Genomic DNA, 18,680 nt, shown 5'->3' on the forward strand with positions numbered 1-18,680 from the left:
GAAGTAGAAAGGTTGTTGTAACTCTTATACAAAATGTTTAATCTGCTACAAATTTAAAATGCTGAACAATTTTACTCACCTATTTTTTGTCATGGCACCACCCACTGAGAAGAGCCAATTCTGACTCAAATTTCACATGTTGATGAAAGTCCTGCTATTATGCCTCCAACTAAATAGATTCATGTTTTACTTTATCTGGTATAAGAAATACTATTGAAATTATGAGTAATAGTTTGAGTCTTTGTCAAACCTTTGTAAATATCTAACTTGCTTGTTATTAATTATGATTTTTTGTTCACCCTGATGATACAAAAATGTTTCAGCTTTGTCTAGTTGGACTTCTCAGTGCTGAGGGACGTGTTAGCAGACAATGATATAATAAGATGTAACTTTTGGCGGCGTCTAGACTTAACCTCATTTGAATAATTTTCATTAGTAACTGTACTGACCCTGTTTAATTTCACAGCTTTAACCAACTTTGCCTGAGCTGCAGACTAAATTAGTATGAGTAAAACCACCTGTTTGGGCAGGTAGTACCTTTAACTATTGACATACAGCTTGCAGTAGCAAACTATGTGCTTCAAATCAATATGTTATAAAAACAAATACAGCTGAAAAATAGAGCAGAACTGCAGGACTTTTTTTTTTTAGAAATATTTATTTTATAATTAGATCAATTATGATATTTATATAGATTATACATATGAACAGTAATTACATTTTAAGCACATACAGATCTAACTGGAAGTTGTCAGTACAAAACATCTGAACAAAAGTTGAATTCAAACTGCTTTTAAAGATCTAAATTGCTTAACTCAATGATGCTGAATAATTGCATAATAGCTATTAATGAGTGACTTCACAATCACAAATTAGTTAATTGAAACTAAACTGTCTGATTAAGCCAGAGTCACACGTTGTCCAGGTGGAAATGGGACAGAGCGAGGAGATCTTCTGTCTCCTACACCGCCAAAGGTTTCATTCCTAAAAAAAGAGAGAAATCTGTTTCTTAATAATGAACAATACATATTTTCTAACACTTTTTAAGTTACACTCAGGAGATTAATCTAAAACTAGGGATGATCTTCAATATTTCCAGTATTTATTCCTTCATTTGACTCATAAAAGATGAGTCAGCAGCTAAATATAGTTGACTGCAGTTTGCGATGACTTCAAGTAATTCACAAAATGCAAAATAAAGTAATTTAACTTGATAAAAAACATCTGAATACTGAGAGAATAATTACAATGATTCATATTTCTCTACTGCTGTTTCTTGGCAACAGCTCTGAATCACCAATTTGTCAAATGTTTCCATTCCCTCCTGTAGCTGAGACTAAAAGCTCATTATAGGCTTAAAAAATGTTTTTTGCTAATTGAAACATTGCATATACATCCCAAAGTATAATGAAAATGTGAAAGTTATAAATTGATGTCTTCACTTTTTGTTCGGCTAACAGTTTGCTTTCAGTCTCATTGTGATTTCTGTGGGATTATTTCCAGTGCAGTGAGCTGTGCTCCCCTCCCACTTACAGTTCTGTGTATCTCTTCCAGTCATCTTCTCTGAGAGATGGTCTGGTCACAGCCAGGGCAGAGTTCACATGAGCCTGACACAGCATCAGGCCAGGCTGGCTGGAGGCTGTAGGCACCCTGACACGCTCCTACACAAACACACACACAAACATGACAAGAGTCATCCAGGCAAAAAACTAAAATGGTAAATATAGAATTTTGTTATATATTAAGCTAGTTTAAAATCACTAACAAATACAAATGACGGTGTCACATAGAAAACAACTGAATAAAAGAATAATCAGAATGCTGTCAGACATTCTACTGCTCATAGTTTTCTCTTACATTGGTTCGCCTGGAGTTGTTTTTTATGTTTTTTATGTCTTCTTGCAAGCGCTCCAGCTGCTCAACACCAAGCTCTTCAAACCCACTCTGGAGGGAGGACATGAAGGCAGGTGTGACAGAGCCACCAGGGTCACGAGCACCTGGTCTAGTACAGTCATGCGTCATGGAGTTTTGTCCAGAAACGCAATGACAATTCTGACAAGGGAGGTAAAGAGCAAAGTCAGACAAAAATAATGAAAGCAAGAACTGTTTCAAGAACACTGAAATGCACCACTGCTATGAGACAGCAATCACAGACAGCTGTGTTAACATGTGCATATAGTGTGTGTTTTATGTAGCAGAGGAAGTTCTCAGGAGTATGTGAAATTTATACCAAATTTTAAAATATGCAAAGAAGCACTTTCCTGAAATGTTTACTTCAGTTTATTTTATATAAGTGTTTAAGTTGCTAAAGGTACTTGTGACCTGTGACACAAACTATGTCATCATCATTTACTGCAGTGCCAAAGCTTCTAGTTAACAATTAATGCAATGTGAAAACAGTATATATGCAGGAACTGGTGTAGTCCAATTCTAGGATATGGTAGGGGGCTAGATCAAGATTGGTTGATGTGTCATTCATGCTTTTATTGTGGATGACTACGATTACACCTTCATGTAAACAGAATTATACTAAAGACTATCTAGTCCTTTGCTAGAACTACTTACCAGTCCTGAAACTGGTGAATTTCTTGACTCGGATTCGTAGGAGCTTCCATAGTAGAGTCTCCAAACCCTGCTGGCTTCTGTTGGAAATTCACTGGACTCTTGAACCATGGGGGGGTCCAGAGCCATAACTGGGTCCCCCTCCCCAACTGACTCATCTGAGCTGGTGCTGTTGTTTGGGAAATTCATGGAGGACAGGCTCATGTCGCTTTCTGAACCACAGGTCAGTTCCTGAAACAGATGGCCAGAAATTAGAAGAAACATGTCACCAGAAAACAAGCTTCACTGTATTATTGCTGTTAAAGATAGCTTAGATGTAAGCTCATTGGGCATCTGGTAGCTCTTGCTGTTAAAATTATTCAAAAATATCAGTAACAGATACATGTCACCTCCCTGCCTCCATGCTTCATAAGCACAAAGAAACGCCATCTAAAAGCTAAACTCTTCAATGACTTGACTTTTAAGTGCAGCAGACATACATGCTGACTGTTGGAGGCTGAGTTGTTGTGGACGGCCTCTAGCTGGGCGTTGTAGAGCAAAGCCTTCAGGTCTGCCCCAGTGAACAGCTTAGTCGCCTCTGCCAGCACCTGTAGATCTATATCAGCTGCCAAACTGATACCAACACTCAGAGCCTTCAGGATCTCCACACGGGCTTCCTAGAGATGTGACACAGGAGGAAACAGTTTGTCAACAGAGTGTTTTTTTTAATGCCAGAAATTTGTGTCGAACCATTTATAAACTTCATGTTGTTTCTTTATTGGATTATTGCACATGTAAAAATCTAAATGAAAGTAAATGTAGCTTCATGACCAGGTCAGGAGGGGGGCAGTAGAGGGACTTGTCCAGTCGTCCAGGTCTCAGGAGGGCTGGATCAATCAGATCTGGGCGGCTGGTTGCTGCCAGCACATACACACCTGCAAATGTAAACATGCAGGATTCTGATTTATTTGGTAATAGATGGTTTTAATTATCATTGTTAGAAACCTGTATGATGTTCTCTTTTTTACAGAGAGCTGGATGATAAATAGATAACAGTCTTGGTATCAATATGAGGCTGGAGGAAGGAACTGATTAGCATCATTTCAGCATAAAGACTGAAAGTAGAGGGAAACAGCCTGACTCTGTTGATGCTTTGTAGATTGCATTAAAGATGCCTAATAGCTTCATAATTACCACACAGACGTAAGGGAAGAATCAGTCATCTCACCAGACTTTTAAAAAGAAAGGTAAATAAATGTATTCTCCACAAAAAGTTGGCCGAATGTCTGATTAATAAAATATGTCAAACTAATTATTGTCATTAGCTCTTTTGACTGGATTCCCTGTGTACAGAATACAACATACAGTATGTGGTTAACAACCTACCCTGCAGTCCCTCCACTCCGTCCAGCTGGGTGAGGAGCTGGTTGACCACTCGGTCAGTTACACCTGTGTTGTCGTGGCCCCTCTTGGGAGCAAGGGAGTCAAACTCATCAAAGAACAGGATACACGGCTTGGCAGCTTGGGCCCTGCAGCGAACAGAAGAAATAAAATGTTTCCATCTCCATGTGTTGTTTTTAGCTTTAATGTCATTATCATTGGCTGGAACTCATTTTAAGTTCCAGCTATAAAGGTCTGCAAGAGTGTTAAATGTTCACTGACCTCTGGAAGACATCACGAACTCCCTGCTCACTGGCTCCGATGTATTTACTCAAAAGTTCAGGTCCCTAGAGAATGGTTAACACACACCCTGAGTCGGTAAAATCACACACAACTCGGATTTAGCAATACACAGTTTTCTATCTTAGCTGTCAAAGCAAAAGCCCGACCTACCTTGATGCTGATGAAGTTCATGCCGCTGTCTTTGGCTACAGCTCTCGCCAGCAGGGTCTTCCCTGTACCAGGAGCTCCGTACAGCAATATTCCCGAGCAATGACGAATAGGAAGTTTGGAGAACAGGTTGGGGTACTGTAACACATTAGAGACCCAGGATCAGATTTAAAGAATGTACTTTTCTTTTGCCATTTTCAGCTCTTAAGTGATATCTGTTCAGTGCAAGGCAAAGAAGAGGTTCTAACTTTGTTTGGATTAGAAGGACATTGTACACTCACTGTTATATCTAATTTATTAAATATGATTTAACCTGCTTCTTTTTTCATAAAATTCAAGCTGGTTTTAATCAGGGCTGAACTTACCTTGATCAAGACTGTGCGCTGTGGAAAACATAACACTAAACAGTGCGTATGCCTAATTGTCACTGCCCTCTCACACAATCTAAAGTATTATAGGACTTTTAAATCATGATGTTTTATTTTGCCTAAAATTTTCAGGACCTGCCCATGGGTCAGGTTTAGTCCAAGACAACAACAGAGGCGATGAAAATAGATTTGGCAGCATCCAATATCATCTGATAGAAATAGATGAAGTAAAATGATCACCAAACAGCTGAGTATTTTCTCCAGCAAAGATTCACAGTGAGTGATACCACTGTTAAACGGCTGGAGGAGGACATTTTTGTCAGAAAATACTGCTTACACACATACAGGACAAATCAGCTCAGTAAGAGGTACCACTTTGTTCACAGGGGGGCAAGATCAAAACAAGCAAACAGTTCCTCATAGGAGCATTACGGCCTGAAACCGCTGTGAGGGGAGAGGTATTGGACCAGATGACTGATAACATTCTGAACAGCCTTTCTTTATATTACAGATCACTACGTTGACATGTAAAGCACAAGATCAGATATATGAGATTTACATCTTTGCCTACAGATGCGCCAAAATCAAAAGCAAATGGGTTCCTCACAGCAGCTATAAAATAAACTTTGGAAGCTTTGGAAAAAAAATTGAATTAAATTAAAATGATGAAATTACGACAGCGTATTAGGGCCACTATGAAAAAAAAATGTACATTTTCGAGAAAAAAACTTAAAAATTTCAAGTTTATAAAATCGCAAATCTATGAGAAATCAAACTCGAAAGTTTCAAGTTTTTAAAGTCGTAAATTTTCGAGAAAAAACATTGCCGGTGTTGTGCCCAGAAACGCCTGCACGCCAAGAAATGCCTGCACCTCGCGGGAACACGCACCGCTCATAGTAGAGCTGTCCACGGCAATGTACAGTTTAAAACTCTGTCTCTGTAGCTGAATAATAGGTGGATGCATATTTTGGCAGACAAATCAGTATTGCCGAAATTTGCATCCACCCACAAAGTTAGTTTAGTTAGTTAGGGCTGCTTGAGTTTGATTTCTCATAGATTAACTTCTTCAAAAACGTTTAAAGTATTTTCTCGAAAAATCTCCGACTTTATAATCTCAGAAATGTTGAGTTTTTTTTGAAAATTTACGACTTTAGAAACTCGAAACTTTGGAGTTTGATTTCTCATAGATTTGCGATTTTATAAACTTGAAATTTTACTTTTTTTTTTTCATTGTGGCCTTAATACGCCGTCGTATGAAATACCTTTTGAAATGTAATTTATTTTTGTATTTATTAGATAAGGGTTGGTTTCACTGCATTTTTTGTTGATTTTTATTGTTAATAGTCAATAGTGAGTGATTGTTTTTTAACAGGGGTTATAAAGATATTGATTTTTATTTTAATAACCCTTGTTCTTTGGTGCCCTCATCTAGATGGAAAAACAGTACAGTGCTCTTTAACACTGACACTGACCTTAGCAGGCAGCATGATGGTGTCCATTAGGTGCTCTCGCACCTCCTTCAGTCCCCCCACTCTCTCCAGTCCCATTCCACTTGGGGTATGGAGGTCTGCACCCCACAGCGAGGGAGGTGTGAAACCTTTCTGAGCCTGTGCAAAGTCCCTCATTGTAAGACGCAAATCTGATAGAAAAAAAAAGGAAGTGGGACAGCAAACTAACAGAATCCTAAAGTCAACTTAAAGTAGACAGAACGTAGTTTTATTATAAATGTTACCTTGGTCATTGGGTTCTCTCTGCACAGTGCTTTCAAAGACAGCCCGCTCCAACAGTAGGACCAGGTCTTGAGGTGTGTATCCTTCTGTTTTTTTGGCAACAGCTGCCAAGTCTGTAGTGTGTAAAGTCTCCCAAGAAAGTTTTTTTTTCCCAGTAATGAGGCAGCGCAGGATTTCTGCTCTTTGCACCTGAATACAAAAGTAAACAAAGTGTATTGCTGCCTGTTTTCACTTTTTACATGAAGCGTCTTCATGTCTGTCTGCCCGCATGTGTGTGTGCCAACCTGGTCAGGTGGCTGGATGTGTATGAAGCTTTGGATGAAGTGGGACCCCTGGACCTCTGTCAGAGAGGGGTGGAGGGAGTGCTCACTCTGGCTGGTGATAATCAGACACACCAGGCTGGAGTGAATCACCGCATCATCCACCAGATCCTTCAGACCTGCAGCCACAAACAGACTAAAATGATCAGCATCAAGGTTTATGATTATTCACAATCCTGTCTGTGTGTATAAATATATGACTACAGATATAAAAACTTATATAATAACAAATTATCAGTGGTTTACTTTGGGCTATGTGCAGTTGCAGCACTGCCTCAGGACCATGCTCATGTTCTGGTGAAGTTGGTGCCCCAGTCATGTGATCCAGGTCATCAAGTAGAACGACTGCAGGTTGCCTCCACTCTGCCTGTTCGAAAACATCCTGCAGCATCTGTCTCACTGTTTCTGCCCTTTTTCCTAATGAGAGAAACCACAAATCCAATGAGAAACACATCCAGCTACTTTTCTGCGATACAGAGTTATGTTTAAGGAGGATGTTTGTACCTTGAAATTTTTTGCAGTCCACCACCTCCACGTGTGCATCCAGATCTGCTCTGGCTTTACCACAGAGGGCTCTGGACAAGGCACTCTTTCCACTTCCCTGTGACAGTACATTAAACAGCAGAACTTCAACACTTTCCTCTGGGATATTTTTAAGGATGAAAATGCAGGTACAACAATCCCTCAACGTAATTTTAGATACTTTAATTTGTGCTCTCTTAAGTGTAGTAATATCTGTGCTTTCAGCAATAACACTAAGAATATGTACACAAATACCTTAGCACCAGTTATAAGCAGAGCCCCTCCTTTGAGTCCCCTTCCAGTGGTACCAAGCTCCCTTGCTAGAGGACTACTCAGAAGGCTGTGGGAGATAAACTCAAATCCAGCTCCGCTGAGCTCATCAATCCCACTAGGAAGACATGAAGAATAAAGACATGTAGAAAGAAACATAGGGATTATATTTCTAAACCATACACAAGCTAACCAAAAACTATACACTTACCCAAGACTGCAGAGGAAGGGAAGCTCTGGTATGGGTGCTCCAGCTGTAGATCTCACAGTCACTTGCTCTCGGTCAACCTGTAGGTGACACATAGTAAAGAGTTAAAGCTTTTTTAAATTATGTCAGCATCACAAAACTCTGAAGGATACCCTTTTATACATCATCTGCATTAAATTGAGCACATACAATGCATGAAGTTATCTCCTAACATGACATGCATGCTTATACCTGTATATCTTGCTTTTGGAGAACAGCAGGTGCTAGCAGAAACAGCTGGTCTGGAGGGTCATTCTCTGGTTCTGGTTTCAGTACATTTAATGCAAACTCCAACTTTGCTATAGATAAGGAAAAAATGTGTGAGAACAAGGATGTTTTGGGTTTTTTTTTGCAGCTGATTAAAGTCATTTCAGTTAAAGCACGATGGAGTTCCTCAGCCTCTTTGGAATCTGATCACAAGAGACAGCAAATTAATCACCATCAGTTCCATGTAGGACGATGCTGCCAGACCGTGCACTCACGCAGGCTAAAGGTTCATGACTCTGAGTGTGCAGCCAACCAAGGAAAGCCGTCCGGATGTCCTCATCATCCTCCTCAGGCTGCATAAAAATGTCAAAGATTAAGTGGACATAAGGGGAAGATGACGTTTAAATCATAAGCAGCTTTGAAAATAAAACAGTCTGGAGACTAACAGTTGAGTAAATCATCTGACAAAAAATCTTGCAACACCACACTGTAATTTTATGTTGCCGCTACAGCACTCACCTGAGGGTTGAGGGGCTTCAGGCGGACAGAGGAGGCTACTTTGATGGTTGATTTGACCGGCTTTATTCTTACAGTTGAATGTGGGATGATGTTCAACTTTATCGCCAGGGCAGGTGGGATCTGAAAGAATTAGATTTTTTATAAGAGACACACAACAGTACATTAACAGCAGGGGGCTAAAGATAGTAAATAAAATGAACCTTGTGTTACAGGAGAAAAAATAAAGTAACTATTCCTCTTTAAGACAGCACACTCACCCATACTCTTCCCCTATGGATCTCTCCCTCAGTGGGGTTCATTTCTTTGCCTGTTAGCTTCTCAACATCATGGCAAACCACCCTGACAACCAAGGCTTCCTCGTCTTTCTTATTCTCTCCTCCATCCACGGCAACTTTAGTAACAAGTACATTTTTCTTCTTCTCCATGGCCTGCTTGGCTCTGTCCCTTGATTCTTTCGGGGAGGGAACTTTGGAGATGAGACTATAGGTAACAGGACACTGGCCTCCTGTCAGCCTGGCATCCAAGCACTGGCTCCAAGAAAATAAATGAATGACACCTGTTGCTACCTGATTTATAGTGCAAAGAGAGTCAGGAGGTGAGCCGCACACTCGGTAGACAGAGTCTTTGAACAGTGCAGGGACCTCTGGTACAGGTGGTAGCTCTTTCATCGGGTCATTACTTCTCTTTATCATGTACTGCAGCAGGCCCTTCATGTCTGCAATGCCACCCCACTGGCTGCTCTGAGGGACAGCAGAGATACTTGCTAAAGACGGCCCTGCAGGGGTGCAATGATCTGTAAAATGCTGACTCTGTTGAACATTCACTGGAGAACCATTGAGGCCGTCTGTTCCGCCTCGTCTCTTGGGAGAAACAACAAGTTCAGTGAACTGCTCCAGGCGACCGTAGGGGACAGATGGAGAAAGCAATCCTGGACAGAGTTAAAAAGAAGTTGCAAGTGTTGAAGCTGGGTTGAAACCACTGACATACAACATTTTCACACAATCAAACATTAAATTACATCTTCATAAATGTAGCTATTAGATCACAGCCATGTTTTGTATCTTTCTTATCTGGGAGAAACAAAATGCGATAGTCTGACAAACAAAATATATTAATTATTGTATTAACTCTGACCTATTCGAATGTAGATGGCTGTGTGGCTATCCACCCACACAGGGAACACAGCATCTTGGAAAACCACTCTTATCTGATCCAACAGCTGCTGCTCCAGTGCAGCACTGTGGAGCTCCTGGGGGAATGAGTCAGAGGAAGCATGTGATTTCTCAGAGACATTACTTATCAGCGCATTTACTTCTTAATGTCATCTGAACACATTCTGACATACGATGGAAACATTTGGTTCACAAAATCAACTTTTGCAGCTTTTACTTGTACAAAATATTTTAACACTTTTTCATGGCAATCACTCACCAAGATCTCCCAGTCATCTGATGACACAGGCTCCACAAATACTTGATGCACTGATGAGACCTGGTGACACGGTTTCAGGAATCCCTAAGGGAAACAACACAACCAGTCAGTCAATACAAACTATATGTACAGCCTGAAGCAAACACATTTTGGATGTGCCACTTAGAGAGCATGGATTATTCAGGTGGAAATATCAGCAAAGATGTATTCACTTTAAGTGTATACATACCTGCTCTCCATCTTTCAGGCCCAGCGTCTCTCCCAGTTGTCTACACAGCTCTACTTTATGGCTGTCCAGGTTTGAGGAGGTTCTGTTTTGAGTCCAGCTGAGGAATACAGGGCATCCATGACCCCAGGACAACTCTAGAGCTTGATTCTGAGTGTAGAAATATAAAGAAGAACTTTAATGTTTGTATTTTTTTAAAGACAAAAGGTGATTTTTCCATCCAAGTCTGAATTAAAGTACCCCACTTTTCTGCCTAGATATTCATACAGAGTTTCCTCAACTAAATCATTTTGACATCTAATCCTAACAATCAATGATAAAGACACCGCAAGTCTCCACATGGAAAGTTACAGCTCAGTATTGTTGGCTGTTCAGTTTATGTGGTGTACAGTAATCATACATTGTACACACGTTACAATAACATGTTAACAATTTCTTTCAGCACCCGTAACTTTGACTGACTGTGTCCAAAGTCTTAGTCCTGTGTTGAGGTGTCAGAGGAGGGTTGACTGGCCAAACTGAAAAGGCAGACTTGTACAATTGGTACAGGAACCATGCACTCTTTCTCTCAGAAAGATAGCAAACTCTGAAGCTTTATCTTATGCTTATAGACTTTAGAACAGAAAACAAGATCATGTAGAGGTCGATAACGATACACTGACATGTCCCCAGTCTCCTGTCTGGTCTGTTGTCTCCACCAAGTGAGATTTCAGGGGAACTACTACAAAGTGGTTGAATAGAAATAAGATAAGATAAGATAAAATAATCCTTTATTCGTCCCACAACAGGGAAATTTAAGTGCTACAGCAGCAAAGTAGACAGTGCAAAACAGTATAAAGCAAATAAGAGCATATATAAAAGCAATTATTAAAAAGTTATTAGCAATTAAAAATAAAGAAGTAAAAATAAGCATATCTTACGACATGTATACACAACTAAATAAGTACATTTAAAAATATTTACAAAACCAGTGGAAAATGTGCACAGGCTTGTATCATAGTATAAAATAATGTACAGAACAGAACTGAGAAGATGAGTAGAAAAGACATATTGCACATGTAAGAAGAGGGGGATGAGTAATTATTGCACATTAATAAATAGATGGGGGAGATACTGCACTTAAGTCAGTTTTGGTGAGGTTATTGATGTTGATTATAGAGTCTGACCACTGCAGGAAGAAAAGACCTGATGAGTCCATTAATCTAAGCTTTAAGGTGATACATAACACAGATTTATAATACATAACACGTCCTAGCTTGTTTTCAACACCAAGGACAAACCTAATGCTTTTGACAGCAATACTCAATAATCAAATTATCCAAATGGACTTGAAGCACTTTGTTTCTCTTACTGATCTTGTTTTCTCTTGTCTAGATCTTTGCTTGTGTTCTTGTTCTCGTATGTACGTCGCTTTGGATAAAAGCGTGTGCTAAATGACATTGTAACATTATTTTACTGAGGACGTAAATGAGTTTCAGTTCTACTATCATAAACTGAGTGCTAGCTACGTTACAGTACCTCGTTCAAACATAGATGTGAAATCAGCGTCGATGGGAGGTGAAGAAAGCAGTTCTTCGTGTTATTAAAAACAACAGTAACGTGGTGAATACCCTGCCTACTACACATAATCCCACGGACAAGCTCTGTTTTGGTAAAGCAGGTTGTACTGCAAGCAGGAAATGTGTAACAAACATAGGTAACAAATTCATCGCACTTCTTCTTCTTCTCTGACTTTAATGACGGGGCGCAAAACAGATTGTAATGGTGCATACCGCCACCTACTGTACCGGAGTGTGTAACATGAGGGTTTAGTACCTCAGGTTACATTATACATAACGTAAACATGAACAAAAAACAACAACTAAATAATAAAGGAAAATAAAGCAACTAAATTATATATATATATCCATATATATCTATATATATAGATATATATATAAGAACAAATGAATAGGAAAAATAAATAAATAGTTTTAAATAAATTATATCTATTTATATATATATATATAGTAACAAATGAATAGGAAAAATAGTTTGAATAAATAATTTAAACCATTATTATGTGCTCTAAGTTTCAACTAGACCAAAGCAGTCGACATTAGAGCGATATAATTTTTCACAATAAGATTTTAAACACTCACGCCTTATCCAGGAACAGTATTCGAGAGAGACAGTAAGCTCTTATTTTGAGGTGTTCCAACTGCTGTTGCCTTTCCCAAAGAAGGATGGTAACTTTAAGCAATTTAATTTCTATAATGCTTGTAGAACCCTTACTAGTGACACATTTAGGGAAACAACAGGGGGAGTATGTAGAGGAGAAATATGGTGTGGAGATTTCAATGCACACAACTGTTTATGGAGCAGCAACTACACAGATAGCAATGGGTTGAAGCAAATATAGTTGAAGAAATGATGGACGAAAGATCAGTGAATTGGCTTAACAATGGTCAGGGTACAAAAATAAATGTGAATAGAGATACAGTATCATGTCTAGATCTGACATTAGTGTCCGATAACTTAGTGAATGCGTGTGAATGGTGTGTCAGGGGGGGCTCTAATCTAGGGAGTGATCATTCCCCAGTGATTAAAACAATACATACAAATGTATATGTACAAGAAGGCTCTCCAAGTGCCAGATGGTACAGATTAGCAGAAATTCAGAACTTGTATTGAGGAGACAGCTCGCCTAATAAAAATGGATGGAAACAGTGAAGGACGAATAAGTCAAATCACTCAGCATATTTTAAATGCTGCAAATTTGAGTATCCCCAAAAGAATAATAAAGGGTGGAAAGAAAGGTGGTTCTTTGGTGGAGTGAGGAGTGTAGCAGAGCTATAAAAGAGCATAACAAAGCATTGAGAGCGCTACAGAAAAACATGTCACAAGAGAACCTTATAGAGTATAAAAGGAAAAGGGCTGTGGCTCGAAAAATAATTAAAGATACAAAAAAGAGATCATGGAGAGAATTTCGTTCCACCATCGGAAGAGAAATAAGAGTACAAGAAATATGGTCTATGTTTAAGAAAATGAGAGGGAAAAGAAAGTCTATTAAAATCAGAGCACTAATTAGTAGGCAGAACTTAACCGTGTCAGATAAAGAAAAGGCTGATGTGCTAGGCGAGGCCTTTGCTGCAGTATATAGATAAACAGTCATGAATGGATATAGGGCACTTATGGCATTAATAATACACTATGGCCGTATAATATATGGAGCAGCAACTAAGTCAATTTTACAAAAACTGGATAGGCTACAGTATAGAGCCTTACGAGTGATGAAAACAACCCCCACCAATGCTCTACTTATAATAGCAGATAAGACTCATCTGGAGATAAGGAGAGAAAATGTGTCACTCGTATACTGGGTCAAGCTTAAAGGAAGGGGGGAAGAAAATCCTGCAACAAAGACTAGCTGCTGGGAATATTTCAGGTTCAAGAGGCGAGGGTTTGTGAAGGGTGTGTGAATGAGTGTGCTAAAGTGTTTGGAATTGATAATGTTGAGTTCATCCAGCCAACTGCAGTTAGTAATATACCCTGTGGCTTTACCCCAAGGTTAAAGTGGACATGAGTGTCCTAGAGATGAAGAGAGAATGGAGTATGAATGAGGTTGGAGTGAAAACAAGTGTGTACCTGAGGAGCAATTATTTCAGTAACTTTAAAATATATACAGATGGGTCTAATAACACAAAGGGGTGTGTGAGAAATGGTATATATAAACCAGCATTTGAAATTAATATGTCTAAAAGGCAATCAGATCAGTTATCCGTGTACATAGCAGAAATGGTGGCAGTAATTATCAGTCTTCAATGGGTGGCGGAGGTCAGGCCAGACAGGGTGGTGGTGTGCACGTTGACTTAAGTAATGAAGCTGTGTAATTTGTCCACCACTGCACAAGACTGAAAGGCAGAATTTAATAAATAAATGACATGATAATACACCCTCTTGTACAGTAGGTGGCGGTATGCACCTAAAAGCTGTTTGTGATCCGCCATTAACCACAAAAAAGAGGAAGTTGTTGCTTTTACTGGATACATGTCGGCGTTTCCAGTAAACGACAGCCCAGGCTGTTGGGGCGTCCCAGAGGTGTATAAACACCACGAACAGAAGAAAGTATGCATTTCTCGTCCAAAATATAGAGAAGGAAGGAAGGCTAAAGCTGTAAAGGTAAGAACCAAGTACAGGCAAGAAAAACACATGTATTTCATGCTATGGTTACCAGCTGGTGGCAAACCTGGATTACACTGCTTGGTAGAGTAAATGTCACTACATTTATATTCTGCATCATAAGGTGTACACCATCAACTTGGAGTCTCGTTACCTGATGGTCCAAGGAGTCCCAGCCATTGGAGTGATGACGGAGCTGATCCAGCTATGTGCCCTGTACGGAGCCGTGGAGGAGTACAGACCCCTGGATGAGTACCCTGCTGAGGAATTCACGGAAGTCTACCTCGTCAAGTTCCAGAAACTCACCAGTGCCAGGTTTAAGATTTCTTTCATGAACAAGCACACTGCAGTAGCATCAAAGGAAGACTGGCTGAAAGGTTTCGTTTTCATTGTTTTTTCACAGAGCTGCCAAACGACACATGGATGAGAAGAGTTTTTATGGGGGCGTGCTACATGTGTGCTACGTCCCTGAGTATGAGACTGTGGATGATACCAGGCTGAAGCTGCAGGACAGAAGGAGATATGTTATCAGGACTGTTCGTAATAAAGGTATGCTTGTGGGGAATCACATGTAAACTTACTCACAACAATTATGTTGATAGATTCTACATGTTTCTCTCTTCTTTCAATGCACATTTGTTATTTGAACTTACTTCGATCTGTTTCTGCACCCAGGTTTTTTTCATGGCACTCATATGCCATAGATGTAGTATGTTTATATATTGCATAATTAATACCAAATTGAACTGTTTTTTGTTGTTTTCTTTAATGGTATTTTTTCTGATCATTTGTTGTTACAAAGCAAGAGAAAAACAACAGAAGGAGTCAGTACAGGAGCAGCCCAGGTCATCGGACTCAGCTACCACATCACAGGCGATTGTGACCAGACAAGATCAAATCTCAGACAATGACCAGACTGTGGAGACTTCAAACATGAGCCATTATTCAGGCTTCTCTCTACTACCACTACCTCCCCAGGAACATTATAACTACAGATATATAAACCAGTTCAGGACTATACCAACAGAGGACAAAATGGGAACATTACATAATACAGTTATTGACACAAAACAGCAGCCAATACAGGGTACAAGCTTCAATCAAACCTCTTTAGACAGAGACCAAGAACAAAGACTCACCTCAAATCAAAGTTCTACGGTCAGATTTGTCCCGAGGACCACAAATTTAGAGAACAGGAAACGCAAGATGAACGATACGGGGAAAAACTCACTGACTGATGACACCACAAAGAATGAGCCTGTTATTGGGCCAAAACTACCGGAACCATCCAAAATGGACATGGAAGATGAGTCACTGAACACAACTGTAAGCCTGATCAGGGGCACAATGAAAAAGGTAAGATTTGATCTGAAGAAGAAATCAATAAGAAGTCAGTGTAGTTGTTTATTTCAGTCAAATCAGCTTTGTTCACTTTCACAGATGGGAGCAGTTCCTGATCTCAAACCAGTGGAAAAAAAGGTGAAACCCCGACGTCGGATTTGATCAAGCATGTTGTCTTTCAAAGCATTCATTTCTGTTACCACATTGGAAAACTATTTCCAGGCAATGTTTTTTGTTTTGATTACTTTTTATTTTTGCATTGTTAACGGCTATTAACATTTATCCTGGAGTATGCAGCTGAAAATAAAGACACTGCTTCTTCAATGGTCCTGTTGCTCCTCAAATACATGCCTCTCGAATGTCTCAATTCTCTAAAGAAAGAAGAAAAAAATGTCAGTATATTTTTTTTGGTTAGAATTTTAATTTCATAGGGTTTTGACAGCTTTTGTAGTGATTACCATAGTGTCCGGTAGGCAGGTTCCAAAAGCCTCAAGTAAGAGATTCTCTTCTCTAACTGCCTTTTCAAAGTCATCAAAAGACAGTCGGCCATCATGATCGTGATCCTACAAAAAATGTATGTTCAATGAGCACACACGGACATATTTAGAGGGTTAGACATCTAAACCAAAAGACTCACCATCTTCTTGAGTGTGATTTCCACCAGGTCTTTGATTCTTTCATCAGGGTCCTCCTCTGTGGGCTGTCTGCTGAAGCTGTTCCTCAGCATCTGAAACATCTCCTCTCTTGAGATGTAGTTGTCCCCATTCAAGTCATATACATGAAAGCAGTCTGAATAGTGCAAAGAGAAAAAGTTATAATCTGAATGGTGTGTCCAAGGTGAGTTTAAGTAAGTTTCAAAATAAGGTTCAGAGCTTACATTTTATTTTTTCATCCAAACTCCCTCGAAGGAAAACGGACAGTCCCTCAATCCATTCTTTGACACTGATCAAGCTGTCATTGTCTTTGTCAAATGTCCTGAAGACTGAAGGATGTGTTATAATTAACAACCCAACACACTTGTGAATATTAAAAGTTGAAATATGTGCTTACATGCACACTTGTATATGCTACTGCAAACAATAGCCACTAGCAATTAGATTTTTTGAATATGAATGGTTTACCTCCATCCATGATCACACTGTCGGTCATCCCAAACCAGTTGTGCAGTATGCTCCTGAACCTCCCTCTGTCCAGTCCGCCAGGTGAATGTTGAGCAATAGCCTGCTCCCCAAAGAGACTGTTAAATCCTCGGATAAGGCACTCCACCTCTGTCTTATTAACTGGGGGTTGATAAAAAGATTGCTTTTATTAGCTGCGACACATTTTTGGAGTAGATGCTATCAAGTGGAGCAAGTTAAAAAAGTTAAGAGCATACCACACTGCAAAAACTCAAAATCTTACCAAGTGAAATTGACTAATTTTTAGTCAAAATGTCTTCTCCCACTTGATTTAAGATACATTTACTTAAGTAACATTTGAGCAAGATAAAGGGACATTTTTCAAGACAATGCATCTTAAATATCTTGTTAAGTCAAACAATCTTGAAATTATCTTGTTTTGAGTTGTAATTTATAAGAAACAAGGTTTATTTTACATTTCATACATTTTTCAAGCTGAGATCTTATTTGTAGAAGACGGATAATCTAGATTTAAGACAAACCCTTTACTTGATTTAAGTGAATGCATTTTATTGGAGAATCTATCAGAAAACAGCTCCATTGACAAAAGAAAGAAAGAAAGAAAAGTTATTTTTTTTAAGGGTGGGTTACAGTTTTCAGGCACTGTTTCTTCTACATCAGATCAAAATATACATCCTCAAACTACATGCACACAATGAAACACCTACTTTAGAGCATAGCTGGCTTATCCTTAAAAACAACATGACTAAATATTAGTATATCCAGCTCACTATGAGAAGACATTATAACTCAAAATGTTCAAATTAAACGTAAGTGCAAGATGGTCTTAAACCTAGAGAGGAGCCGCTATAACAAAACGCAAATTAAGGTGAATTTATCTCAAATGGAGAAGTTGACATGAAATCTATTAGTGCAAAAATCTATTTTTGAGTCAAAAAATACTAATTGTTATCATTCCTGGCTATTTCTGAGACACTAAGCTTTTAAGTGCTTTGTTATTGCTTAGAATACGTTTTCTCTGCCAATTTTAAGATCACAGTTTTCTAAATATGACGCCTAATTTTAAGAAATCATACCTCGAAATAAGTTTTTGCATAAATGAACGAACTGAAAGTGTTTCTATGGGATACTCACAGTGCTCCACATGCTTTGAGACTGTCTCGACGAGAGCTTGAATCAACTTTCTGTTCACAGCAGACATTTCTGACTGTCAGGATACGAGCCGCTTAGGAGGATGTTGACATGCTGTTGCCATGACAACAGTGTAGCATAGCATTTAAGCTAAGCTTGACCATGGCTAGAAGTTAAATACACACTTTTCTCCAACCAGTAGGCTAATTATATTTTTTCTCATTTTCAGTAGCCTTTTATTCTTCACATATAAATCAATATCTTTTCCTGCATACTTTAACAATAACCAATCAAATGAAGCCCAGATACATCTTTGCCATCAGGTCTGTTATGGCAGGATGTTACCAAAAAAATAGGCTACTAGAAGTTAAATCATGAGTTAAAAACAAGGCCAAACTCACAAGCATAACCACCACAGCTTCTAAAATAATCAGTCGCCAGGGGCGTCGCCAGACCCCCTTTACTGGGGTACGTGCCTCAGTATAATTGAGCTGTGCCCCAGTATCAGGGGCAGACTGGCCATGGGAAGTAAAGGAAAAGACTTTAGGCGCAGTTGTTAATGTGTTGCATCCACCGCAGTGTTTCCCATACACTCATTAATTCCTAAACAAGTGAAGTCCCACTATCCCCAGCACTGCTTTGGGTTAAAAAAAAAACCCATCATTAAATTCACAATGGTTTGAAAGCTTTCCCTGGT

General features: G+C 39.2%; 3 protein-coding genes across 3 annotated transcripts; 1 reads left to right on the plus strand and 2 right to left on the minus strand.

Annotated features, from left to right (window-relative positions):
- Positions 1-650: 650 nt before the first annotated feature.
- pex1 (peroxisomal biogenesis factor 1) lies at positions 651-11,941 on the minus strand. Its single transcript, XM_034704516.1, has 24 exons — positions 11,730-11,941; positions 10,215-10,361; positions 9,986-10,069; positions 9,689-9,803; positions 8,812-9,482; positions 8,555-8,674; positions 8,268-8,388; positions 8,021-8,127; positions 7,793-7,869; positions 7,567-7,699; positions 7,294-7,390; positions 7,036-7,206; positions 6,754-6,908; positions 6,472-6,658; positions 6,212-6,378; positions 4,375-4,509; positions 4,204-4,268; positions 3,928-4,070; positions 3,373-3,476; positions 3,042-3,218; positions 2,566-2,793; positions 1,858-2,052; positions 1,534-1,661; positions 651-984 (listed from the first exon to the last, which is right to left on the minus strand). The coding sequence occupies exons 1-24, from the start codon at positions 11,835-11,837 to the stop codon at positions 900-902; spliced, it is 3,720 nt and encodes a 1,239-aa protein (XP_034560407.1). The 5' UTR covers positions 11,838-11,941; the 3' UTR covers positions 651-899.
- A 2,261-nt stretch (positions 11,942-14,202) lies between these two features.
- rbm48 (RNA binding motif protein 48) lies at positions 14,203-16,039 on the plus strand. Its single transcript, XM_034704517.1, has 5 exons — positions 14,203-14,372; positions 14,497-14,687; positions 14,776-14,921; positions 15,175-15,728; positions 15,813-16,039. Exons 1-5 carry the CDS (start codon positions 14,241-14,243, stop codon positions 15,873-15,875), a joined length of 1,086 nt encoding a protein of 361 aa, XP_034560408.1. The 5' UTR covers positions 14,203-14,240; the 3' UTR covers positions 15,876-16,039.
- efcab1 (EF-hand calcium binding domain 1) lies at positions 15,763-18,119 on the minus strand. Its single transcript, XM_034704518.1, has 6 exons — positions 17,987-18,119; positions 16,835-16,993; positions 16,591-16,695; positions 16,351-16,502; positions 16,172-16,276; positions 15,763-16,084 (listed from the first exon to the last, which is right to left on the minus strand). Exons 1-6 carry the CDS (start codon positions 18,051-18,053, stop codon positions 16,034-16,036), a joined length of 639 nt encoding a protein of 212 aa, XP_034560409.1. The 5' UTR covers positions 18,054-18,119; the 3' UTR covers positions 15,763-16,033.
- Positions 18,120-18,680: the final 561 nt, after the last annotated feature.

This window comes from Notolabrus celidotus, chromosome 16, assembly GCF_009762535.1.
Source record: "Notolabrus celidotus isolate fNotCel1 chromosome 16, fNotCel1.pri, whole genome shotgun sequence".
NCBI classification, from domain to species: Eukaryota; Metazoa; Chordata; class Actinopteri; order Labriformes; family Labridae; genus Notolabrus; species Notolabrus celidotus.

Coding starts and splice junctions, on each gene's coding strand:
- pex1 (XM_034704516.1), bottom strand. CDS start 11,837: ATGTGTAGTAGGCAGGGTATTCACCACGTTACTGTTGTTTTTAATAAC. Junction 8,128..8,267: donor CGTCCTACATGGAACTGATG/GTGATTAATTTG, acceptor CCTTATCTATAG/CAAAGTTGGAGTTTGCATTA. Junction 3,477..3,927: donor CGGAGTGGAGGGACTGCAGG/GTAGGTTGTTAA, acceptor TTACATTTGCAG/GTGTGTATGTGCTGGCAGCA.
- rbm48 (XM_034704517.1), top strand. CDS start 14,241: ATGTCGGCGTTTCCAGTAAACGACAGCCCAGGCTGTTGGGGCGTCCCA. Junction 14,688..14,775: donor CAGAAACTCACCAGTGCCAG/GTTTAAGATTTC, acceptor GTTTTTTCACAG/AGCTGCCAAACGACACATGG. Junction 15,729..15,812: donor TCAGGGGCACAATGAAAAAG/GTAAGATTTGAT, acceptor TCACTTTCACAG/ATGGGAGCAGTTCCTGATCT.
- efcab1 (XM_034704518.1), bottom strand. CDS start 18,053: ATGTCTGCTGTGAACAGAAAGTTGATTCAAGCTCTCGTCGAGACAGTC. Junction 16,994..17,986: donor CTCAAAGCATGTGGAGCACT/GTGAGTATCCCA, acceptor ATCAACCCCCAG/TTAATAAGACAGAGGTGGAG. Junction 16,085..16,171: donor CCTGCCTACCGGACACTATG/GTAATCACTACA, acceptor TTCTTTCTTTAG/AGAATTGAGACATTCGAGAG.